This window comes from Canis lupus, chromosome 5 (genome assembly GCF_048164855.1).
Source record: "Canis lupus baileyi chromosome 5, mCanLup2.hap1, whole genome shotgun sequence".
NCBI classification, from domain to species: Eukaryota; Metazoa; Chordata; class Mammalia; order Carnivora; family Canidae; genus Canis; species Canis lupus.
The window spans coordinates 2,558,897-2,586,535 of NC_132842.1; the positions used below are offsets into that span (position 1 = coordinate 2,558,897).

The 27,639-nt window shown below is 35.3% G+C and overlaps 1 protein-coding gene across 10 annotated transcripts in view; it reads right to left on the minus strand.

Moving 5' to 3' along the window:
• CUL2 (cullin 2) overlaps positions 1–27,639 on the minus strand; it is a 164,379-nt gene that overhangs the window by 27,796 nt on the left and 108,944 nt on the right. For all 10 annotated transcript variants that reach the window (XM_072825207.1, XM_072825198.1, XM_072825200.1 and 7 more), the window contains 3 exons: positions 25,910–25,992; positions 241–337; positions 31–141 (listed from right to left, as the gene is read on the minus strand). In XM_072825207.1, coding sequence (XP_072681308.1) covers positions 31–141; positions 241–337; positions 25,910–25,992 — 291 coding nt within the window. The remainder of the gene's footprint in view (positions 1–30; positions 142–240; positions 338–25,909; positions 25,993–27,639) is intronic.

A 27,639-nucleotide genomic window follows, 5' to 3' on the forward strand; every position in this document is an offset into this window, starting at 1 on the left:
ATGCATTTAACATAGTACGTTCCTTCTTACCTTTTCCATATACTGTGAGCAGTTTGATTCTTGTAATAAATTTGAAGCTTCTTGTTTGTAATACTCTCCTGTTTCAGTCAGAAAGGGAGACTCAAAGATTTCCTGATAAAACTATATAAATCAATTAAAATAATATTTTAAAAATTAGAACAAGTAGTTTAAGAAATTAAAGGACTGATTATGTTTTTAAAGGAGGCTTTTTATTTTTACCTTTAAGGGGAATTTTTTCTTATACTGTTCAACATGAACAAAGGAGTTAATAACCCCATGGATTACTTTCTGGTTTGGGTCTTCTCCACCACGATCACTAAAACAAGGTATAATAAAAAAAATATTGAGAATACAAATTATCTATGGAAAAATGCCAAAGTATGCCAAAAATATGACTGCTTATTCTATCAGTTTAATCAAATTATAAGGCATTATAAAGGTCAATGCCTGCTTGATGCTTAAAAATAATTTTTTCATATCAGAGCTGAATACTTATGACAGTTAATATACTCATTAGATATCATTTTAATAAATAAAAGCTTTGATTGTTACATTAATACATTTGATTACATTGATACTAAGATGACACTCCTTTAATTTTAAAGTAGACATGAGACCATCAATTTAAGACCTGAATACTGCTGGTTAAGAATATTTGAATTTCACTTGCCGAAAAACCTCTTATTAGACAATTTGGTCTGAGAATTCAGTCTGAATCATTACAAGTATGACGATAGTGATTTGACAATATGCATTCCTCAAAGGTACATTTTATATATTATCACTCACTGAAGGGACTAATAGCTGTTGTTCTCTAAGAGATCCGCTAAAGCCACTGAGTTGCTTTCCATTCAAACACAAAGGTATTTCTCTGTTTTAGTATTTTCACATTTCTTTACAGTTGCAAAGGAATCTAAAATAATCTCAATTATTCATATGACATTTGGTAAGTTCCTATTTAGCCAAAGCACTGTGTGATGCAAGTTTTAATCATGATAAGAAATGTAGGTTAGTATCAGGCTTTCTAATTACAGAAAGAGGAAAATGACATCAAAAAAGTACTTTGCCTAAAGCCACCATCAGTCTGGTCCTAATTGGGAATTTCTGGCTCCAGGACTAAAGCTCAAGTCAAAGCATTACACAGTTGAAGGTGTACCTTCCTACAGGAAATCTTTCATCTCATTTTAAAATGTTTTTTTTTCTCTAAATAATTATTTTATAAAAATGGCAAAGAAAATATATTATCATCATTCCATCGTAAAAGTTTCTTGTTCTTTATACTAGGGTATAAAGACTTTCGAATATTGTCCCTCCTTGCTTCCACATCATCCCTCCAGTCCTCTTTCATTCTTCCTTTAATTATCTGGATAGTCTGGGAAAAGATTTTTGTATATGAATTAATATGGGTATGGTAATTCTGTCAGTGATAGCATCTCAGATACAAAGTCTACATTTTGCTATTACTAATAAAAACAATGAGTTTCTCTAAGGTTACACAGTGAGCTCATTTACTCTATTCACCTTCTAATAGTTACTTCCTAAACCCAAATTAAATCTGGTGAAATAATGATTTAACCAACGTTATCTATTTGAAACACATCGGGGCTTTTTTCCTTTTGCCTAAGACCAAATAAGAATCAGTCAAGAATGCGATACATCTGAAGATTTGGAAAATCTGGTTACCTAAAATTTTTTTCATGACCAAATCCTAGTTTCCTTGCTCAGCACCAGGAAAACATCCACTCCTGATATTCTCAGCACTCCTGCCATTTGTTTCTGATCCCAAAATGCCCAGATATGCTGGAATCAGATAACATACTGTCTAGAAGAAACAATGATATTCCTACTGCTTAATAACTAAGTTGTCCTCCCTTAAAAGGTAACAACAGAACTCAAAAATTGAGGCATAATTATTCAATCTTTAAGATCACCACGTATGTTTTTAACTGTACAAAAACATAAATATACAGCATTTCTAATAGGCTGAGACATGATGAAAATAAACTGTGAAATGATGCTGTTATACAAAAGCACTGACGAAATTGGTCATCTGAATAAACTCTAGTTTCACATCTAAGAACAGTGGTCCCAAGAGATAAAACTTGAGAAAAGAACATGAAGAATTTTTAGAAATACGGCTTACTATTTGATCCTAATAGGACTGTGTGGAAAATTCCTATAGTAATCATAATGAACCTGTCAATATTATGAAACCACTCAGCTGGGATGATGGCAACTAAATAGGAATATTTAGCATAGACCTTAAGACCAGTATTTTGGAGTCAGACTGCCTGGATTTGAGTTTTGGCTACATTAATATGTCACCTTGGGCAAGCATTCCTTCATCTCTTAGTACTCAGATTTCCTCTTCTGTAAAGTAGGGATAATAAAAGTACCTATACCTCATGGATACAAAAATGTGGTAAAGATGAAGAATAATCCAAGAAAGCACGTAACACAGTGCCTGGTACATGAGTAACGATAAACATCACCTATTATTTTAAGTACTGACAGGATCAAAATGTATCCATTTTTAATATAGTGGAAAGGAGAATAAAGTAAGAGACCAAAAAAGCACTGATTGTGATTTTAAAATTAAGGCTTTTTACTTTTTTTTAAAGATTTATTTATGATAGACAGAGAGAGAGAGAGAGGCAGAGACACAGGAGGAGGGAGAAGCAGGCTCCATGCTGGGAGCCCAACGTGGGACTCGATCCCGGGACTCCAGGATTGCGCCCTGGGCCAAAGGCAGGTGCTAAACCACTGAGCCACCCAGGGATCCCCCAAATTAAGGTTTTTTAAAGAAGACTAAATGAGCTTTTAACTGAAATAGCAGACCAGATTTGTGGTAATCATCAAAAAGTTAGGCTGGAACTCTGCAAAGTTTTGATACTGCTATATGACAATGTTAGTGAAACCTGCCTTTACCCTGATATTTAAAATGAGACTAGGGTTCCAGCAAACGAAGTGCAGTCTCCTGCTCCTACTCTAAATCTGAGAAATGACAGGAAAGATACTTTCTAATACACCTCATTGTTAACAGTAGCCCTTGGACTTACAGAAATTGAAAAAAGATGGAAAGAAGACTGAATAATGTAGGAAAATAAAACTGCATACCAAAATAAATGTACAAGAGAATGCCACAAAGAGGGTGCAAAGAGAGTGGAGGAAGACAGCCAAAGAAGTGGCAGACCCTGAAAGCTGAATGACACACAAAAGATGATAAAACCAGCTAGGTCATCAGGAGCACAAGCCAGGCTGTGGAATGAGGCATGGAGCAGCAGCTCTGTCTACGTCCCTGCTGGAGCAGCCAACAGTGTGTGAAAGGCAGTGGAACCCAAGAGAAGGGAAACCTCTGCAACCAGATGATCTGCTGCAGCCCTCACCTGAGAACACCTCCTATTATTCTTCCCTGTTCCCACCCCAGAAAGGTACTGGGAAATCAAGGAAATATTTTACCTTCAGACTGGCAAGATTTCATAAAAGCAATCTTGCTGAGTGGTAGAGAAACAGGCATTCTCAGATTGCTTGTGGAAGAAACAAGCACTTCAGAGGACACACTGGCAAAATTCTAAATGCATATATTCTATGACTCCAAACAAATATCTCCATTTTGTGCACATAAAAAGCAAGAGTTGTATTAGTGGAAAAACTAGAAACAATATAATATATATCACGAGAAGATTTTAATAAAATAAGGTGGAACCATACCAAATACTAGGTACCAGTTTAAAAAGAATGTACTACGGAGGCAGCCTGGGTGGCTCAGTTGGTTAAGCATCTGCCTTTGGTTGTGAACCTGGGTCCTGGTATTGACCCTCAGTCAGGCTCCCTGCTCAGTGGGGAGTCTGCTTCTTCCTCTGCCACTCCCCCTGCTCGTGTTCTCTCTGTCTCTTTCAAATAAATAAAATCTTTAAAAAATAAATGAAAAGAATGTACTGTATACTAACAGAAAAATTATCAAGATATATCATTGAATTAAAAAGTTAGTAAGTATAGGGACGCCTGGGTTGCTCAGTGGTTGAGCGTCTGCGTTCGGCTCAGGTCGTGATCCTGGGGTCCTGGGATGGAGTCCCACATCGGGCTCCCCCACAGAAAGCCTGCCTCTCCCTCTATGTCTCTGCCTCTCTTTGTATCTCTCATGAATAAATAAAATCTTTTTTAAAAAGTAAGTATAAATATCATTTATGATTGTCAATTCCTAATTTTTCAAGTTAGGAAAAAAAATCACATTTAAAAAACATCTCTGTATTGTACTTATTTCTATATATAAACAAAAATTCATTGGAAAAGGTTTGTAAAGACAGTTAACCAAATAATAACAGGGATTACTTCTGGGTAGAGGAAGACTAAAGAAAGGATCCGGTCCATTCACGGTTTTTCAAGAATGCGTTTTTGTGTCACTTGTGTATTTAAAACTAAGTTTTTCATTGAGTAGCTAATTACAAGGTCCAGGGAAGAAAATGTGCAAGATAAGTCTGGAACATCCTGACATACTAGATAGCAAGGAAGACTGCAAGGATGACTAGGGTCACATCAAAAAGACCATCATGCCAACTAACCAAAGAGGCAATTTAAACTTTTTAATAAAACAAGACAACGAGGGATCCCTGGGTGGCGCAGCGGTTTGGCGCCTGCCTTTGGCTCAGGGCGTGATCCTGGAGACCCGGGATCGAATCCCACATCGGGCTCCTGGTGCATGGAGCCTGCTTCTCCCTCTGCCTGTGTCTCTGCCTCTCTTTCTCTCTCTGTGACTATCATAAATAAATAAAAAAAAATTTAAAAAAAAAAAAAAAAAAAACAAGACAACGAATAGAAATGAATCAAATGTATTTAGGTCTATAAGTTCATCACAACATAACAAAAAAAAAAAAAGTTAATTTGTTACTTTCTGAGAAAAACTCATTATCCTGACGAGTAAAGGAAAGCAACAAGCAGTTTTTTTTATTCTTCCTATATATGACCTTTACACCACAGGGTAACCAAATAGTAGATAAGATTATTCCAGGTAAAAATGAAAACAAAATGACAGAATTAAAGTGACAGTTTTACAAACCTCAATAAACAAAAGATGTCAGTATTCAACATCAGTGTCTGCTTACCTCCAAAAAAGTGGAAAAAAAAAAAAAAACACAGGCACTATGGAAGAATATCTATAGTTTTGCTAGAGGGAACCAATAAGTCCGAGTGAGCCTCTGGTCTGCCAATTTACAGGAATACACAGGACAAAGGAACATTTTAAATGTGCCTCCTGCAATCAGCAAAATCCAAACAATGGGAAAGTCTAAAAGATCAAATGGCCAGGGTTCATCAACAAATTACAAGAGAAAAAAAAAAGAGCAGAAGAGCAACCTGTCAATTGAAAGACTTAAAAGACATGTAAACTTCTTTTGGATGGACAAAACTAAACTCTATTATAGAGTCTAAGAATATACAAGTTGGTAGTAATGCTCTAAGAAATAGAAGAAAAGAATTACCTTAAAAGTCAGGATAGTGATAAACTTTTGGAGAAAGAGAAGGGATGGGGCACATGCAAAGGTTTCAGGAGTGGCTGGCATGGTGTAACAAGAATATTCACCTTATAATAATTTGTTAGGTTGTCCAACTGTGTTGTCCCACTGTGTTGTTTAGTTTTCTGTATCTTGTATTTTACACTAAAAAAGTTAAATATACACACATACACAACAAAATCCCCCAAAGTACAAAGAAAACTGGTATAACAATATTAATATGTGCCAGAATAAAAAAAGATGGATAAAGATACTACATAACAACAAAAACAACCATGAAGATGACAATCCTGGTATTTACTAACAAAAGAGGTATGAAACAAAAAGCAACAATTGTAAGGAAAAAAGTCAATAAATCCAAAAATGAGCTGGGAGATTTTAAAATATCTCTCAAAAACTGAAAGATACAGGGATCCCTGGGTGGCACAGCGGTTTAGCGCCTGCCTTTGGCTCAGGGCGCGATCCTAGAGACCTGGGATCGAATCCCACATTGGGCTCCCGGTGTATGAAGCCTGCTTCTCCCTCTGCCTGTGTCTCTGCCTCTCTCTCTCTCTCTCTCTCTGTGTGTGCCTATCGTAAATAAATAAAAATTAAAAAAAAACAAAAAACCCTCCAGTTCCATCCACGTTGAAGCAAATGGTGGGTATTTGTCGTTAAAAAAAAAAAAAAAAGAGGGGATCCCTGGGTGGCGCAGCGGTTTGGCGCCTGCCTTTGGCCCAGGGCGCGATCCTGGATACTCGGGATCGAATCCCACGTCGGGCTCCCAGTGCATGGAGCCTGCTTCTCCCTCTGCCTATGTCTCTGCACCCCCACCCCTCTCTGTGTGACTATTATAAATAAATAAGTTAAAAAAAAAAAAAAGAAAGAAAGAAACTGAAAGATACAAAAAATAAAGACTACTAAGTTAGATTTTATCTTTATCTAAGGCTATATTTTTCCTCAATGAATTCCCCAATGCCCACACAATTTAGAAATAGAAAAACAAACACACAGATATATTAGAAAAAACACAAATCAGCCACAGCAGCCTATGTTACAGTGTTCCAAATTCAAAGGGGAAGAAAGAATTTCATTTTAATTTTTACTTTTGTTCAAAGAGTACTCAACATTAGAAAGTTAACTACAGAATTACTGGAAAAGAAATGCAATTCTGAATCCCTTTAACATTAAAAACTCAGTGCTTTCGATAGTATTCTTAACCACCTAAGCAATTCCTTTCACCACCATTTAAAAATATGTCTCTCTCATGTGTTTTTATAATTACATATATCCGGTTTTAATTTTAAAGCTTTATTTATTATTTGAGAGAGGGAGGAGGAGCACATGCAGGGGTTGGGGGGAGGGGGGCAGCAGGAGAGGAGGAGAGAGAGAGATCTCAAGCAGACAACCATGCTGAGCACAGAGTCTGATGTGAGGCTCAATCCCTCGACCCTGAGATCACCACTTGAGCCAAAATCAAGACTCAGATGCTTAATTAAGTGAACCACCCAGGAACCCCTCTAATTTTCTTTTTAAAGTAAAACTAAAGTTCTTGCAGAAAATTTATACCACAATATTTATGTTTCCAATTATATGGTTATGCTTGCCTTTTTATATATCACTGAAAATATTCAAATTCTTACACTGTGACATTTAGGTACATGAAGTTACAGTATCTTCTTTATAAAATTATAAACAACTTTAGCATTGAAATTCCCAGTTGGCAATTCTAAATAAATATAAAAGATAAGTTATCGTATGAATAAAATTACTTTTATCTTTCCAAGTAAACACTGAAAAATAAGCAGATATACAATATGGTTACATCAGGTGTTTTCTTTCTTATATAAAAGGAGCATCTTTACTTAAAGATTATCAATTACGTTTTGTGCATACAGATTTTGTGATACCATGAAAAAAATTTTTAACCATTGTTTCATTGAATAGCTTAACAAAAAAATTCTAGAACCTACATTCATTCCACTTGTAAACCTAGTATTTCTCTGAAATACTTTTTTTCAAGACACATGAAACTGGGATTATTCCTATAATGTTTATATATCTTAAGAGAAGCCATCTTTACAAGAATACAAGAGAGCAAAAAGAGTCCAGTCCCAGTTTATATCTTAAAAGCAGATGATGCATGATCTTTAAGCAATGAGCTCTTCCTTTTCTGCTTTTACATCATTTTATACTGCTGTCTTTTCTGTGTTTAGACTTTCTTCTTGTCTTCCTGCAGAAATCCCACTGCACCCAATTACAACTTTCCTCCAAAAGTCATGAAATCTTAACTACAGTTTACTAAATATTTCAGCATTTGTACTCCATAAGAATTTTCACTTAGTGAAACATACTAATTTCACAAGGAAAAATTCTTCATTACTCTGACAGATTACTTCTTTAAAGGTTGAAATAGCCTTCAATTTTCTGAAATCTTCCAAGAAGGTATCTCAGGGTTGGGGAATCTTTATGATATATATATAGATAGATATATTTAATATATATATTATATATATATGAAATCAAAATTCCTAGATATATGGCTGATGGTACAGTGTAAAAATACACCTAATACACCTTCACATAACCAAACTTACATTAGGAAATAACCTTTTCTTTAAAGGTACCAACCAAATTAATTCATCTACTTATCAGTTTAAGACTACATAGCTCAGAGAGGGAGAAAGTACATTACTCTGGTTTAAAAAAATTATAATCATTATAAAATTAACTGAGGTAGAGATTATCTAACCAAATTGTAGGAAAAGAACTATCCCATTACTATCAAATAACTACTTATGTAGTAGAAGCAAGCATTTTAGCTAAAGGAAAGTGCTTAAGAATCGTAGGGTTAAAAAAAAATGTAGACAGCTGCTGGAAAACAGTTTTAAAGTACCAGTACTTAAGAAATGTTGAATATCTAAGTGCAAACAATATACTAAGTATTTAAGAATTAAGAAAGACACGTTTATTTTTTTTTTTTAATTTTTATTTATTCATGATAGTCACACACACACAGAGAGAGAGAGGCAGAGACACAGGCAGAGGGAGAAGCAGGCTCCATGCACCGGGAACCCGACGTGGGATTCGATCCCGGGTCTCCGGGATCGCGCCCTGGGCCAAAGGCAGGCGCCAAACCGCTGCGCCACCCAGGGATCCCTCTTTTTTTTTTTTTTTTTTTTAAGCAACTCTTGGCCACTGTGATAAAAGTAACCTTTCAGATTACATTAAATAATTTTAGCACTAAGTGAGAGCCATCTAAGCAGGAAGAAAACCAGTTCCATTAAGGATTGCTTGCTTGTCGTTATTCTCTAAAGTCTTTTCGGTTCCACTTATTTTTTTCAAACTATGCTTTCCTCTGCTCTTGGCAATTTACCAGTCTCTCGTCACAGAATATTTATTATCATGCTTTCTCATCATCCTATTTATGACCGTTGCTTTCTTTTTTTTAAATCTAATTAGACCTCATATAAAATCATATACTGGAAAACAGTAATTTCAAGTTAAAAGGGGCCTTCAAAGCCAGCTGATCCAACTTTCCCTATTTTACAGGTAAGAAATCCAATGAAGTAATTTACTCAGGAAACAGAATATATGAAGGAAATTAGAATGCCCTGATTACCAATCGGTCTGTTGCTCATACAAATGATTCAGAGAGGGTTGTTTAAAATTTAAAAGGAGGTGGGGGTCAGGAATCTAGACCTAAGGAATAAAGAAAGAGCAAGACCACGAAGGCTGAGAAACATTTTCCTGAACACATCTACGAGTACTTTATCAAGAATTTGAGAAGTAAAACTGTATAATCCCCAAGAGTAAGAAAAAAATTTGATCCAAATGGCATTTCAAACTGATAAATGTATTACAGATTTGAAGAATAACAGATAAAAGTTATCTGCATTCATTAACAAGTATTAAAGGTTAAGTTGTCTTGACAAGCTTTACAAAGAACCTGTTTAAGGAAGAACACCTACACAAATTGGATTGCTTTAGGGAGTTTTATAAAAAGTTTTTACTTGGACACTAATTTTACTGACACTTACTGATAAGATATATTATGCCTCAAGCACTGTAGTAAAAACTTTATTATAAAGCATCTCATTTCATCTTAACAACAGCAATATAAAATAGGTACTGTTAACACTCTTAGTAACTTGATGCAGACAAAATTATTTTGGCATCAAAGGAAAAATAGTTGGCAGCTAAATCATGGAAGTGTGTAAAATATTCCTGGGGAATAAATTACTCCATTCTGGTATTTGAAAAACTTATAATTTTCAATCAATTTTCACTTTATTTTACTTCTTAATCTTAATTGTTCATTTTTTAAAATAAATTTCATTATTTACAATAGGAAATATGGGGAGTTATTTCTTACTAATATTTCTGTTATCCTCAAATGTTTTAAAAAATTATTAATGGAGCTCTAACACAGTGCTACAGTAAGCTAAGTAAATTATTGATGTCTTCAGTTCCTTTAACTGAGATTACCACATAGGAAACAATTTTTAAATATCAGGAATTCTACATGTTGTTTCACATTAGGAACCCTTCCTCAGCCTCCATACTACATAATCATACCTCAATTGAATGAATATTACAGAAAAAAATACTTTGGTTAAAGATTTTGAAGTCTGCCCCTCACCAAAGATTCTCTGTCCATTTCAACCCAATCTAAAAACAATCTTGTGTCCCAGAAGAAGGACAGAAAAGAAAAATAAGAATGGAATTAATAAAAGAAAAGGAGACATACAATAGGGAAGGTCAACTAAGACAAAACTAGTATTTTGGACAAATCCGACATGAACCTCTCATAAAAGTCATCAAGAAAAGATGCACATAAGCAAGATTATGAAAGAAAACGTTTTCCCAAATGGGGATTGAAAAGAAAATAATGCATTAACCAAGTGATTAAAGTCAGTATCACAAGTAAAAAAAAGTACTCTTGATATTCTCTACTCTTTGATATTCTATGGATATACATCATTACGTAGAATACCTCCCCAAAACTCATAATCTCAGTCTAATCAGAGAAATCAAAGTTGACATACTACAAAATACCTGATTACTAATTTTTCTTTTCTTTTTCTTTTTTTTTTTTACTAATTTTTCTTTTAATAAGTGTCAACTCATGAGAAACAATGAAAGACTAAAAAATTCTCCACCAAGTAGAAGATACCAAAAAAGACATGAGAGCTAAATGCAATGCTGTGATATACACTGGGTCTTGGTAATGAATATACGAACACATCAGTGAAAAACTGGGGAAATGCAAATACAATCTGTAGTTAACAGTTTAGTACTAATGTTCAGAAGTATACCATGAGTTGTGAGATAGTAATATTAGGAAAACAGGAGTATACAGGAACTTTCTGCATTAACAAAGCAACTCTTCTCTAAACTTAAAGTTCTTTCAAATAAAAAAAAATTTTTAAAGAAGATACTGGGACACCTGGGTGGCTCAGTGGTTGAGCGTCTCCCTTCAGCCCAGACCATGATCCTGGAGTGCTGGGATTGAGTCCCATATAGGGCTCCCTGCATGGAGCCTGCTTCTCCTTCTGCCTATGTTTCTGCCTCTCTCTGTGTGTCTTGTGGATAAATAAATAAAATCTTGAAAAGAAAAGAAAAAGAAAACATTGTCAACAGCTACTTCAAATAATTTTGAAAAAACAATTCACAACTGAGGATAAATAAATATCTGACCACTGTGATGGAAAAAAACTATAGGTAGTGTAAAAATCTTAAACAATCCTGAAACAAGTGCTTTGGAATCCAGCACTCCAAGATTTGGCAAAAAGCTGGAAATTGAAAAGATGGCAGAGCAGAAGTATCACGAGCTCCATTCATCCCATCATGCACAGACACACCAAGGTAACAATTACTATACAACTAACCAAAAATAATCTAGAGACCGGCAGAACAAATCCTCCACAGCTAGTTGTAGAGGAAGCCACATCAGAAAGAGTGGGAGGGACAGAGATGCAGTCAGGAGCCAAATCCAAAGCTACTAACTACACATGAGAGGGACATCACAAGCAAAGAGGAGTGAGGGGATCAGACCCTATATCAGGCACTCCCTGAGCTGGGACCCAGACTAGTAAGATGAGTCCCCATAATGTAAAGCTTTGAAAATTATCCAGCTTAACTTCAGGAGTATTAAAAATCAGCAGAACTTAACTCTTGGAGAGCTGAAAGGCAATAGGAAACTGAGTCCCTGTCCTTAAGGAACCAGCACTAAATAACTTGGTAGAGACACAGCATACAAGCAGCAATTTGAAAAGTGCTTGGGGCATATGTGAAGATTTAGTGATTAATCTTAGAACATATGGTGGAGGGGCAGGGATCCGCAGGACATTTCTCAAGGAACCACAGGGTTGGTGGGTGTCATTTCTCTTTCACTCCCTGGTCTAGATAACCGGACACAGTTCTAACACTCTCCCATCTGTACTACTACCACAGTAGGTCCTCCCCGCCCCCATGTTCCCCTACAGATCTGCTCAACCCAATAAACCCACCCCAGCAGACATCCCTCCAAAGCGGCTCTTGCTCTGCCACACCAATCAGGCCGCCCCCGCCAAGACCAATGCCACTCCAAAGTGGCTCCTGCCCTGAGAATTTGGGGAGGAACACCATACACTGACCCACCCACAGTTTCTACAGCCAGGCCTCTTAGCTGGCTGCACATGGAGCAAGTCCTTGCCCTCTGGGGCACTTGTAGCAGTGGCAAAGGCTAACTGCAGACAACTAGGCTATGTGCTGGCCCCAACCACCCGTTAGCCAAGGCAGTTATAGCTGGGCCTCTCAACACTGTGGGAAGCAAATTCTGCCCAGTGCCCCAAGAGCTGGGAAAGTGGGTTATTGCTGCCAGCTGAGCTGAAGGCCAGCCCCACCCACCAGCTTGTCCATAGCTATTGTGGCTGCATGTGCACATGCAGCTCATACAGGGACACCAATGAGGCACCTGGTTCTGATGACCAGAGACAACTGTGCTACAGAGCAACACAGGACTTCTTCTACACAAGGCTACTACTTTCAAGACCAAGCGACATAGCTAACCTAATACACAGAAACAAACAGAGAAAGTTAAACAAAATAAGAAGGCAGAGGAATACATCCCAAATTAAAGAACAAGACAAAGTAACACAAAAAGAGCCAAGTAAAAATGGAGATAAATATTTCTCATAAAGAGCTCAAAGTAATGGTCATAAAGATACTCACCTGACTTCAGAGAAGAGTAGATGAACTCACTGAAAACTTCAACAAAGAGATACAAAATATTAAAACAAAAAGAGTTGAAGAACACTGAAATGAAAATTATACTAGAGGAAATCAACAGATGAGAAAATGCAGAAGAATGGATCAGTAATCTGGAAGACAGGGTAATAGAAAGCAACTGAGCTGAACAGAAAAGAAACAAAAAGAAGAATAAAAAATAATAGGTTAAGAGAACTCTGTGACATAATCAATAGTAATAACATTCATATGATAGGGATCCCTGAAAAAGGAGAGAGAGGGGGTGGAAAATTTATTTGAAGAAACAATAGTTGAAAATTTATCTGATCTGAGAAAGAAAATAGACATCCAGATCCAGGAAGCACAGACAACCCTTAATAAGATGAACCTAAGGAGGCCCATACCAATTAAAATGGCAAAAGTAATAATAGACAATTTTAAAAGCAGCAACAGTAGAGGTACCTGGGTGGCTCAGTTAAGCGCTGGTCTCTTGGTTTCAGTTCAGATCATGATTTCATGGGTCGTGAGATCAAGCCCTGGGTGGGGTTCTGCACTCAATGAGGAGTCGGCTTGACAGTGGGGAATCTGCTTGAAGATTCTCTCTCCCACCCCAGACCCCCCCAACTCATGCACTCTTTCTTTCTCAAATAAATAAATCTTTAAAAAATAAATAAGAGGAGCAAAATACTTTAAGACTATCAGCTGAGTTTTCAGCAGAAATTTTGCCGGCCAAAAGAAAGTGGCATATTATATTCAAAATACTGACGGGAAAAAACTACAACCTACAACCTACCTGACAAGGTTATTATTCAGAATTGAAGGGAGATAAAGAGATTCTTAGTCAAACAAAAGTTAAAAGGGGCTTATCACCACTAACCTATTACAAGTAACATTTTCTTTAAGTGGAAAGAAATGTCATAACTAGAAGAAAATAATAAAAAGATATTAACTGCACAAATATAAACAAATAGTAGATTAATTACTTAAAAAACCAGTATGGAGGTTAAAATACGAAAGTAGTAAAATCAATTATATCTACAAAAATCAGGAGATAAATTGAAAAGATGTAAAATATGACATTATATATGTAAAATGTGGAGGGAGGGAGAGGAAATGTAATGCTTTCAGAATGTATTCAAACTTGAGGGCAGCCTGGGGGGCTCAGCAGCTTAGCCCTGCCTTTGGCCAGGGGGGTGATCCTGGAGACCCGGGATCGTGTCCCGCATTGGGCTCCCTGCATGGAATCTGCTTTCTCCTGCCTGTGTCTGTGCCTCTCTCTCTCTGTTTCTCATGAATAAATAAATAAAATCTTTAGCAAAAAAAAAAGAAAAACTTGAGCAACCACCAACTTAATATAACCTACTACACACACAGGATGTTATATATGAACCCAATGGTAACCACAAATCAAATACCTGTACTAGATATACAAAAAATAAAGAGAAAGAATCTAAGTATAATACTAAAGAAAACCATCAAACCACAAGGGAAGAGAGCAAACAAGAAGAAAAGTACAGAGAAGAACTACAAAAACAACCAGAAAACAATGAACAAAATAATATGTAACACATACATACTTATCAGTAATTACTTTAAATATTCATGGATTAAATGTTCCAATCAAAAGACATAGGGTGACTTGGATAAAAAACAACCCATCTACATGAGGCTTAGAAAAGACTCACTTCAGACCTAAAGACACAAACTAAAAGTGAAAGGATGAAAAAAAATATTCCATGCAAATAGAAATGAAAAGTTGGAGTCAAAATACATCACATGAAACAGACTTTATTTTTTTAAAAAAGATTTTATATATTTATTTATGAGAGACAGAGAGGGAGAGACATAGGCAGAGGAAGAAGCAGGCTCCCCGTGGGGAGCCTGATGTGGGACTCGATCCCAAGACCCCAGGATGAGGCCCTGAGTCCAAGGCAGCCACTCAAATGCTGAGCTACCCAGGCGTCCCTGAAACAGACTTTAAAACAAAGCCTGGAGCAAGAGACAAAGAAAATCATTACATAATGATAAAGGGATCAATCCAAAAGGAGAATAAAACAATTATAAATATCTATGCATCCAACATAGGAGCACCTGAAAATATAAAGTAAATATTAACAGACATAAAGAGGGATGTTGACAATAATACATTAATAGTAAGGAATTTTAACATCTCACTTTTATTGGTGGATAGATAGAGCATCTAACCAGAAAATCAACAAGGAAACAATGGCTTTGAACAACACATTAGACCGGATAGACCTAACTGTTATATATAGACCATTTCATCCACAAACAGCAGAACACACATTCTTTTCATGTGCATATGGAACATTTTCTCAAACAGATCACACGTTAGGCCACAAAACAAGTCTCAATAAATTTAAGACTAAAATCATAACAAGCATCTTTTCCAATCTCAATAGTATGAAACTAGAAATCAATTACAAAAAAAAAAAAGAAAGAAACTGGAAAAATACAACCACATGGAGGCTAAACAACGTGCTACTAAACACCAATGGATGAACAAAGAAATCAGAGAAGAACTCAAAAAATAAATGGAGACAAATAAAAATGAAAACATAATAGTCCAAAATCTTTGGGACAAAGATGTTCAAAGAGAAAAGTACACATCAATACAGACCTATCTCATAATTTATATGCCAACAAACTGGACAACCTAGAAGAAATGGTAAATTTCTACAAACATACAATCTTCTAAAATTGAATCAGGAAGAAATAGAAAATTTGAACAGACCAATTACAAGTAATGAAAATGAACTGGTAATCAAAAAATTCCCAGAAAACAAAGAGTCCAGGACCAGATGATTTCATAGGCAAATTCTACATTTAAAGAAGACTTAATACCGATCCTTCTCAAACTATTCCAAGAAATGGAAGAGGAGGACATCTTCCAAAATCATTCTACAAAATCAGCATTACCCCGATATCAAACCAAGACAAAGATACACACACACACACACACACACACACACACAAAAGGGGGGGGGGAACCCTACAGGCCAATATCCCTGATGAACACAGATGCAAATTTCCTCAACAAAATATTAACATACCACAGTCAACAATGCATTAAAAGAATCATTCACCACAATCAAGTGGACTTTATTGCAGGGTTGCAAGAGTGGTTCAGTATTCACAAATCAATGTGACACTTTGCATTAACAAGATGAAGGATAAAAACCACTGTTCATCTAAGTAGATGCAGGAAAAGCATCTGACAAAATACAACATCCATTCATAAAAACTCCCAACAAAGTGGATTTAGAGAAATATACCTCAGTATAATAAAGGCCATATATAAAAAAACCAACAGCTAACATCACATTCAACAGTGAGAAACTAAAAGTTTTTCCTCTAAGATCAGGAACAAGACAAAAAATGTCCACTCTCACAACTTTCATTCAACATAGTACTGGAAGTCCTAGTTGCAGCAATCAAACATGAAAAAGAAAGAAAAGGCATCCAAATTGGTAAGAAAGAAATAAAACTATCATTATTTGCAGATGACATGATATGGTATATAGAAAACTCTAAAGATTCTACCAAGAAACTATTAGGATAAATGAATTCAGTAAGCTTGCAGGATACAAAATTAAAATACAGAAATGTTACATTTCTATACAGTAGTAATAAAGTAGCAGTAAAAGAAATTTCTTAAAAATCCCACTTACAATTGCACCAAAAAGAATAAAATGCCTAGGAACAAATTAACCAAGGCAGTCAAAGACCTACAATTCTGGAAACTGGAAAATATTGATGAAAGGAACTGAAAATGGCACAAACAATGCTGTAGATTGGAAAAATCACTATTGTTAAATGTCTCTATTACCCAAAGAAATCTACCAATTCAATGTAATCACTACCAAAATACCAAGAGCACTTTTCACAGAACTAGTACAAATAATCTTAAAATTTGTTTAGAAACACAAAAGACCTTGAATAGCCAAAGCAATCTTGAGAAAGAACAAAGCTGAAAATATCACAATCCCAGATTTCAAGATATACTACAAAGCTGTGGTAATCAGGATGACTGGGTGGCTCGGTTGGTTAAGTATTTGATTTGATTTCAGCTCAGGTCATGATCAAAAGGTCCTTGAATTGAGTCCTGCATCAGGCTCCCCACTCAGTGGGGAGTCTGCTTGACTCCCTTCTCCCTCTACCCTTTTCCCCACTCGCATTCTCTCTCTCTAAAATCAATAAATCTTAAAAAAAAAAAAAGTCATAAAAATCAAAACAGTATACTACTGGTACAAAAACAGATACACAGATCCACAACACAAAGGAGGGCCCACACTCTATGGTTAATTAGTTTATGACAAAGGAAGTTTATACAGTGGGGAAAACAATCTCTTCAATAAATGGTGTTTGGAAAACTGGACAGCTATTGATGCAAATTAATGAAACTGGACCAGTTTCTTATACACAAAATAAACTCAGAATGAATTAAAGATCTCATTGTGAGACCTGAAACCATAAAATGTCTAAAAGAAAACATCAGTGTATCAGTCTTAGCAACAGATCTATATGAATATGTGTCCTCAGGCAAGGGAAACAAAAGCAATAATAAACTACTGGGACTACACCAAAATAAAAAAGGTTTTGCACAGCAAAGGAGACCATCAACAAAACAAAAAGCAAACCAGTGAATGGGAGAAGTATTTGCAAATGATATATTCAATATACAGTTAATAGAATACAAAAAGAACTTATACAATCAACATGAAAAAAAAAAAAGAATTCAATTAAGAAATAGGTCAAGGACCTGAATAGACATTTTTCTGAAGAAGAGATACAAAGAGCCAACAGACACATAAAGAGATGCTCAAATCATCAGTCATCGGGAAACTGCAAATCAAAACCACAATAAAATACCACTCACACCAGTCAGAATGGCTAGTACCAAAAAGACAAGAAACAGCAAGTGTTGGTGAGGATGTGGGAAGGAACCGCCATGCACTGTTGGTAGAAATGTAAATTGGTGCAACCACTGTGGAAAACAGAATGGATATTCCTCAAAAAATGAAAAATAGAAATGTCACATAATGCAGTAATTCCGCTACTGGGTATTTACCTAGAGAAAATGAAAACTCAATTCACAAAGATATATGCACACTCCTTCATTTACTGCAGCATTATTTACAATAGCCAAAACAGGAAAACAACCCAAGTATCTATGATAGATGAATGGGTAAAGATCAGTATACAGATACAATGGAATATTACTCAGACATAAAAAATGAGATCTTGCCATTTGCAACAACATGGATGGACCTAGAGGGTATTATGCTAAGTGAAAAAAGTCAGACAGAAAAAGATAAATGCTACATGATTTCACTTATATGTGCAATCTATGCCACAAAATAAATAACAAAAAAAACCAGACTCTTAAATACAGAGAACTGGAGGGGAGGTGGGTAAGGCGGGATAGGCGAAATAAGTGAAGGGGATTAAGAGGTATAAACTTCCAGTTATAAAATAATTAAGTCATGGAGATGAAAAGTACAGCATAGAAAATATAGTCAATAATATTATAATAATATATGGTAACATATGCTTACTATACTTAATCGTGGTGAGCAATGAGAAATGTATAAAATTGTCAAAATACTATGTTGTATACCAGAAACTAATATACCACAGTACGTCAGCTTCACTTCAATAATAAAAGAAAATAAGGGCAAAGGTTAATTTGTAAATGTGAAAAAAAAATACTTCTTACAAAGAAAACCTAGACCCAGATTGTTTTGCAGGGAGTTTTACTAATCACTCCAAAAAATGATTATCCCATGGACATTAAAGAGGGCATCTGATATAACAAGCACTGGGTTATATAAGACTGATGAATCAGGGACACCTGGGTGATTCAGTGGTTGAGCACCTGCCTTTGGCTTAGGTCGTGGTCCTGGGGTCTTGGGATCAAGTCCCACATCAGGCTTCCCGCAGGGAGCCTGCTTCTCCCTCTGCCTATGTCTCTGCCTCTCTCTCTGTGTCTCTCGTGAATAAATAAATAAAATCTTTAAAAAAAAAAAAAGGCTGATGAATCAAGGAAATTTACCTCTGAAACTATTAATAGTTATTTAATTTAATAAATATGTTAATTGAATTTAAATAAATTTTTAAAAATGATCACCCCAATTTTATACACCCGTTTAGTCAAAAGAAAAAGGGGTAATAGCACCTAATTCATCCTATAAGGATGAGCCTGATACCAAACCCAGACAAAGACACTATGAGAAAAAATAATTATAAACCCATTACATTCATGGATCTAGATTCAAAATTCTAAAGAAAATATTATTTAACAAATCAAATGCAAAAATGTTATAACAATAATTACAGCCAACCTGGGTTTTATTCTAGCCATATGAGGATAGTTTAATATTTAAAAATCCATAAATGTAACCTACATACTAACAGATTAATAGAAAAACAACATGATCACTCAATAAAAATAAAAGTTATCTTATAAAATTCAATACCCAATTCAAATTAATTTCATCATTCTGATAAAGTATCTAATAAAACTACAGGAAGCATCATTTTAAATAAGGAAATATCACATGTGTAATCTTTAAAATCAGGAATGAGACAAAGATGTTCATATCCATCACTCTTTTTCAACATTGCTGTGGAGGTCCTGGTCACTGAGGGGTATGTGTGTGTGTGCAAGCATCCGTGCACACACATGCACACACAAAAAGGAAACAAAATTGTCATTTACAGATTATGATAGCTTCCATAGAAAGCACAAAAATGAGCTTGGCTCATAATTGGCTAAAAACCAATTATTAGAAATGACACCTTTTTTCCCTTGGAGAAGCAGCTAGAAATGTTGGAATTTAACAAGGTGGCTGAATAGAAGACATACGTATTAAGAGTCTTTGTATTTCCATAGATTAGAAAAAAAAATAGAATGGATAATTATACAAACTTTTTTATAACAGTATCAGAAAATATGAAGTATCTTGAAATAATATGAAGTATCTTAAAAAAAAAAAATATGAAGTATCTTGAAATAAATCAAACAAAAAGAATGAAGAACCTTTATAGATAAATTTATAAAAACTTATTAGGAGATATTAAATAAGGCATTAAAAACAGCAGATATGTTCATGAATAGGAAGATTTAATAAAGATGTAAATTCCCTCCAAATTAACTTATATATTCAATTCAATTTCAATTGTACAGAAAACTCATTCTAGGTAACTTATAATCACCTTTAAAAACGATAATATCTTTACCTTTAAAAAAGATAATAATGACATGTGTATGAAAAAGTAAAGGGCCAAATAACAGCAAGAACACTTCTGGCTTATGGAGGGTAAATCTGTCTTATCAGATATCGAAGACTTATTATGCTACAATAATAGCTACAATAATAAACACAGTGAGATAGGGACCTAAGGATACACAAACAAACAAATGGAACAGAAAAGAGCTCTGATAGGGAGCCACACTTGTAGGAAACTTTGGTATCTAGAATAGGTATGATTATCAGAATTGTTGTGAAAGTGGCAAGAGTTTAAAAAAAAAAAAGGAGCTATGAAGTTAAAATCTTTTTTCTGTTTGCCAATTAATTCTTGCCTTTGTTTATACAACAGAGAGATGATGCTAAAGTCATGACTGGATGATGAGTTATAATTTCAGAATAAATAAGAACTTTTCCAATTCAACAAATACTAAGCATAAAGACTTATTTCAGATTACAATTTGTCAAATGATTCTCTTGGGAAAAAACAAGTTGGCCATGTAACTGCTAAGGCAGCAATTCTGATCCAAGGAATCCATAAACCTAAAAAGTATGTAAGGTTTTGTGTGTATATGCATATTGAGTATTTTTTTCATTATGTGGTGAGGCTCCACAACCTGCATCATTTTCCTAAAGGAATATAAAGATTCCGGGATCCCTGGGTGGCGCAGCGGTTTGGCGCCTGCCTTTGGCCCAGGGCGCGATCCTGGAGACCCGGGATCGAATCCCATGTCGGGCTCCCGGTGCATGGAGCCTGCTTCTCCCTCTGCCTGTGTCTCTGCCTCTCTCTCTCTCTCTCTGACTATCATAAATAAATAAAAATTAAAAAAAAAACAAAAAACAAAAAAACAAAACAAAAGGAATATAAAGATTCCATACACACAAAAATAAATTAAAAACCACTGTACTTAAACAAATATTAGGTACAACCAGACTATCATCAGTGGTTACTTAGGAAGAAAAGAAAGTTACAGCTAAAATGAAGAAAACAGGGATATTCACATTTTACATGCCAATTAAACTTAAAATATATATATATTTTTAAATTTTGAAGTAATTATAGATTCACAGGAAGTTGCAAATATAATATAGAGAGGTCCTGGATAAGTTCATCTGGTTTTCTCCAATGGTTACATCTGACGTAATTGTGGTACAATATCAAAACCAGGAAATCAACATTGATATAAGCTATAGACCTTATTCAGATTTTTGACCTTATTCAGTTTTTACACACAATCATTTGTGTTTGTATATATATAATTCCATGCAATTTTATCACATATCTAGATTCATGTTACTGGCACTGTATTCAAGATATACAACTACTTGGGACACCTGGGTGGCTCAGCAGTTGGGCGCATCCGCCTTCAGCTCAGCACATGATCCTGGAGTACTGGGATCGGGTCCCACATCGGGGGATCTCCAATGGATCTCTCCGAGGGATCTCCTTCTGCCTGTGTCTCTACCCCCTCTCTTTCTGTGTGTCTCATGAATAAATGAATAAAATCTTAAAAAAAAAGATATACAACTACTTTATCACCATAAAGCAACTCCCTCATACTACACCTTATAGTCTCACATCAACCACTAATCTGTTCTAATTTTTAAGAAAAAAGTATTTTTAAATATTTTTAATACTTATGTAAACTCCCTAAGTGCATGTACATATGTATGTATATGTAATATATATGTGTAGATATATACATATGCACATCCATATAAATGTATGTATATACATATATATGTGCACATATATAATCTTAAATATATAGAGAATTAGAATACTTTAAATCTATTATTTAGTCTATTAGAAAATACTTTAAATCCTTAATAGTGGTTTGCTTCAAATAAAGTACTAAAGGTATGGGGGAAAAGTGAAAGTCTTTTAATTTCTCTTTTTAACTTTCTATACATTTTTAATTGTGTACAATCAATATATTTTACTTTTATAACTTTTTTGTAGAAAGACTGCTATTAAATGTTATTAAACATCCCTTGTGTAAACTTGATTTTCAGTGGCCAGACTGAGAAACCACTAGTTCACAATAACACCCTTTAGACACTTATAGAGAATATCTAGGAAACCAGGGATGATTATAGATAGGGAAAGGAAATTGTGAATAAGTTGATATGAAATCAAATCTGTAATATGGTCTGCTAGATCTGAAAATACTTTATTCTTTGAGTTTGGTGGAGCTTTTTCCACAAAGAAGTTGTAGGTACACACAATAAAATACTTCTCTGTTAGCAGCAATTGCAATGAAATGCAATTTCAGTCAATCACTGCTAAGAGGGATCCCTGGGTGGTGCAGTGGTTTAGCGCCTGCCTTTGGCCCAGGGCGCGATCCTTGAGACCCGGGATCGAATCCCACGTCGGGCTCCCGATGTGTGGAGCCTGCTTCTCTCTCTGCCTCTCTCTCTCTCTCTGTGTGACTATCATAAATAAATTTTAAAAAATTTAAAAAAAAAAAAATCACTGCTAAGAATATGTAATATATGGGTAACACCACAGACTCAAGGATTCAAGGATCAGAATGACCTAACTTCTGAATCTCACTAAGCCATATACTAGATAGGTGACCTGAGTAACTTGGCTATCCTTCTAGCCTCATTATCCCCATTTGTAAAATGAGCCTATGATAATATTCACCATCACACCCTGTTATAAGGCTCAGACAAGTTTACCAATGGAGAATACCGACCACAGCCACTTAATGGAAGTTATGATATCTGGCTATATTATCTCAAACGACAATGGGTAAATAGATATTAAAGCAATGCAGTGGAAAAGATCCAAATTCGAAGTTTGTAGGTATGGAGTCTCTTTCCCTAGCAATATCAAATTCAATAAGTCACTTCTACTTATTGAAGTTCAATTCACTTACTTATAAATAAAACTTGCCCTGACTCCTTAAAATCAAAGAACTATGTGTGAAAATACTATAGTATTCAAAGCATTATAAAACTAAAATGTGGGGATCCCTGGGTGGCTCAGCGGTTAAGTGCCTGCCTTCGGCCCAGGGAGTGATTCTGGAGTCCTGGGATTGAGTCCCATGTCAGGCTCCCTGCATGGAGCCTGCTTCTCCCTCTGCCTGTGTCTTTGCCTCTCTCTCTCTCAGTCTCATGAATAAATAAATAAAATCTTTAAAAAAAACCAAAACACTAAAATGTATATAAAACCTAAAGTATTAGAACTAGAAATGGAAGAAATATTCTGTGAATTTAAAAGATAGGCATAATGGATTTAGAGTTAGCAGAAGCCATCTTTGAATCCTTGGAATTAAGAAGATAGGGGCTGGACTCAAATTAGTCTTATTAGAGTACCACCAGTGACGTCTTCTTTTGCAAAATGGTAATGAAGTATCACAGGATTGTGAGGATTAAATGGAAGAATGCAGGTAAAGCTTTTAGAACACTTCTGGCAATATACATATCTCCCACATTTTATTATTATTATTGTTATTGTTGTTATGCCTTAGTTTCTTTAGCTGTAAAATGTGGGAGAGCACCTACTTGAGAGTACATATGAAAAATAAATGAGATATTAGTAGGGCATGTCAAATAATACTTCCATAGAAGCTAGATATAAAAACAAAATTAAGACAAGTTGGTCTAATAACTCTAACCAAATTATCTCTATGTCTTTTCCAGAAACTCCTGTGCTGTTATTTTACTTTTATTATTGCTTTACTACTATTGTACTATTTTCCATATACAGTTAGACTTTAATTTTTCATCAAGTTCATTTTTAACAAGCTAACAATCACACTTAAGAAAATTTATTAGGTTGGGACAAACTTATATTAAAAAAGACATTTCAAAAAAGAAAAAAAAAAAAAAAAGACATTTCAGGGACACCTGGGTGGCTCAGCAGTTGAGAATCTGCTTTGGGCTCAGGGCCTGATCCCAGGACCTGGGATCAAGTCCCACATCAGGCTCCCTGCGGGGAGCCTGCTTCTCCCTCTGCCTTTGTCTCTGCTCCCCACCCCCCCACCCCCGTCTCTCATGAATGAATGAATAAATAAATAAATAAATAAATCTTTAAAAAAAAGAAAAAAAAGACATTTCAAAAAGCTATATTTAGATAACTACAAGAGTATTTTCAATAAACTTATTGTAAAAAGCTGAATTCTAAGTCAAGAGACATATTAATATTTCACAGAAAAATAAGTCACATCAGAACCTATAAATATTGTTGGGAATGTTCTTTAGGTTAATTACAGTTTAGGAGAGACAAGAGAAAGATAAAAAATTTGTCCCACCCTCTTGTTTTCACTATCCTTTTCTCTCCATCTCCCTATCTTTGGAAAAAATAGAATCATTTAAAGGTTGAGCGACAGTTTTTTAAAACCAAATTACTAATTGCTATCATCTACTTTCTACTATTTAGTATTAACATTGGGATCCCTGGGTGGCGCAGCGGTTTGGCGCCTGCCTTTGGCCCAGGGCGCGATCCTGGAGACCCGGGATCGAATCCCACATCGGGCTCCCGGTGCATGGAGCCTGCTTCTCTCTCTGCCTGTGTCTCTGCCTCTCTCTCTCTGTGTGTGACTATCATAAGTAAATAAAAATTAAAAAAGGGGATCCCTGGGTGGCGCAGCGGTTTGGCGCCTGCCTTTGGCCCAGGGCGCGATCCTGGAGACCCGGGATCGAATCCCACGTCAGGCTCCCGGTGCATGGAGCCTGCTTCTCCCTCTGCCTGTGTCTCTGCCTCTCTCTCTCTCTGTATGACTATCATAAATAAATAAAAAATATATATATAAAAAAAAAAAATTAAAAAAAAAATTCTAAAAAAAAGTATTAACATTAAACTTTATTTTTTTTAACATTAAACTTTAAAATATTCTCTTAACTTCTTTTTTTTTTTATTTTTTTTTAATTTATTTATTTACGATAGTCACACTCAGAGAGAGAGAGAGAGAGGCAGAGACACAGGCAGAGAGAGAAGCAGGCTCCATGCACCGGGAGCCTGACGTGGGATTCGATCCCGGGTCTCCAGGATCGCGCCCTGGGCCAAAGGCAGGCGCCAAACCGCTGCGCCACCCAGGGATCCCATATTCTCTTAACTTCTTTTGTGGCTTTTAATTTGTTTGTTTTTTAATGTTCTTTGAGGAGCCCACAGAACAATGCTTTCTTTTTCTTCTCTCCTATAAAAAGCTCATAATTGGGTATTCTTAAATTTCTTTAAGAAAAGAAATTTCAGAAGGAGTGGCCATTATCACACTGCAATTCACTGGTCTATATAATTCCTACGACATTGTTCCAGTAACCTGAAATTTATTATACACACATCTGTATGACTGACTTTTAGTGCCTTTGATTCCCCAAAGCTGAATCTTTTAGGCCAGAGCTAAAACCAAGGATGTTCTATTCTGGACTCCACAGGAAAATGTGCTCTTTCAAACTCTATTCATACAGCAATTAGTTAAGGAGTTCACCATTCACCACTCTGGACCATGAGTAGAGTGGGAACCCATTTTCCATAAGCTAACCTTACGTACAGACAAGTCACTAATTTAACACTGGGGCTAAGAGGTAACCAACTACCTTGAAAAACTTGTTTTAATAGCTAAGTTATCCTCATCAGGAATTAAACTGAGAGAATATGTACAAACAATTCAGCTTGCCCTGGAAGATTCAAGAGATATCGGGCTTACAAACACTTCCTTCAGGGACTTACTTACTTACTTACTAATAAGCATTTGGGCTAACGACCAAAGACCTGCCAAAAAATATTATAAAATAATTTTTAAATATTGGGATTAAGATAAAAAATGAAGCTCATTTAAGTAAACCAAGGCCTTTGTCTAGTTAACAGCCATGCAACTGTACATACACTATTTGAAACCATTTCAAACAGCAAATTAGAATTGACTCAAAATAAACGTCAGTACTCACTTTTTTATTTCTCGGAGTAGCATTCGGATAAGGATGGTCTGTAGTGGTTCAACCATCAATTTCCTCCACATATCCAATGCTAGCTGCCAAGAAAAATAAAAATTATCAAGGATGAATTATCCAGTATTTGTTAAAACATTAAAATAATTTTAAAATAAAAATACACATCAAGTATTTACAACTAATATTTCAAAAGTCAAATAAAAATTGAAAATACATTAAAAAATGAATTTCTAATTTAAACTGAAAATGACTATCAGACTTGTACAAAGATAGAATTAAGGTTTGAATTAAATAAAATTGAATTGAATTCAACTGAATTAACTGAAATCTTAAAGAAATAATTGATTTGATTTTTATAAACTATACTTTATTGATTGTTAAATGTCCAGTATTACTGAAAGGCTATATAAATGCCAACACTAATAGAAACAAACAAATTATGTTAAAGTGATTGGCTATTGGCTGAGTTTTAAAATTATAAAACCTCTCATGCAAACATGAAGGGTAAGTCAATTAAAATAATAAAATAGAATATCCCTGTATTCACCACCCAGCTCAAGAAGAAACACAGCTTCCCTATTATCATTGTCCCAAATGTCATCCTACTTTCCCCTCAGAGGTTACCACAATCCTGAATTTTGTGTTATATCATTCTCTTGCCTATAGTTCTGCCAAATGTGTACATATCCCCAAAATAATTTTTTTAACTCCAGTACAGTTAACATACAGTATTAGTTTCAGGTGTACAATACAATGACTCAACAACTCTATATATTATTCAGTGCTCGTTGAGATAAATGTACCCTTAATCCCCCCCTTCACCTATTTCACCCATTCCCTCACCCACCTCCTCTCTGGTAACCATCAGTTTGTTTTCCACAGTTAAGTCTGTTTTTTGTTTTTGTTTTTTCCCTGACTTATTTCACTTAGTATTATATCCTCCATAGCCATCCATGTTGCAAGTGACAAGATTTCATTATTTTTTATGGCTAAGTAATATTCCATTGTATATACAGACCACATCTTCTTTATCTATTCATCTATCAATGGACACCTGGGCTACTTCCATCATTTGCTTATTGTAAATAATGCTGCAATATACACAGGGGAGTATATCTTTTCAAAATTGTGTTTTCATTTTCTTTGCATAAATACCCATTAGTGGATTTACTGGATTATATGATATTTATATTTTTCATTTTTTGAGGAACATCCATTCTGTTTTCCACAGTGGTTGCACCAATTTACCTTCCTACCAATAGTGCATGGGGGTTCCCTTTTCTCCACATCCTCACCAACATTTGCTATTTCTTGTCTTTTTGATACTAGCCATTCTGACTAGTGTGAGGTGATATTTCATTGTGATTTTTATTTGCATTTTCTCAATGATTGCTGATTTGAGCATCTCTTCATGTGTCTGTTAGCCATTTGTATCTCTTTGGAAAAATGTTTATTCAGGTCTTTGACCCATTTCTTAATTGAACTGTTTGGGTTTTTTTTTTGTTTTTTTTTCATGTTGATTGTAGAAATTCTTTATGTATTCTGGATATTAACGCCTTATTAGATTTGCTATTTGCAAATATTTTCTCCCATTCACTGGGTTGCTTTTTTTTTGTTGATGGTCTCCTTTGCTGTACAAAGCTTTTTTATTTTGGTGTAGTCCCAATAATCTATTATTGCTTTTGTTTCCCTTACCTGAGAAAACATATCCAGAAATATGTTGCTAA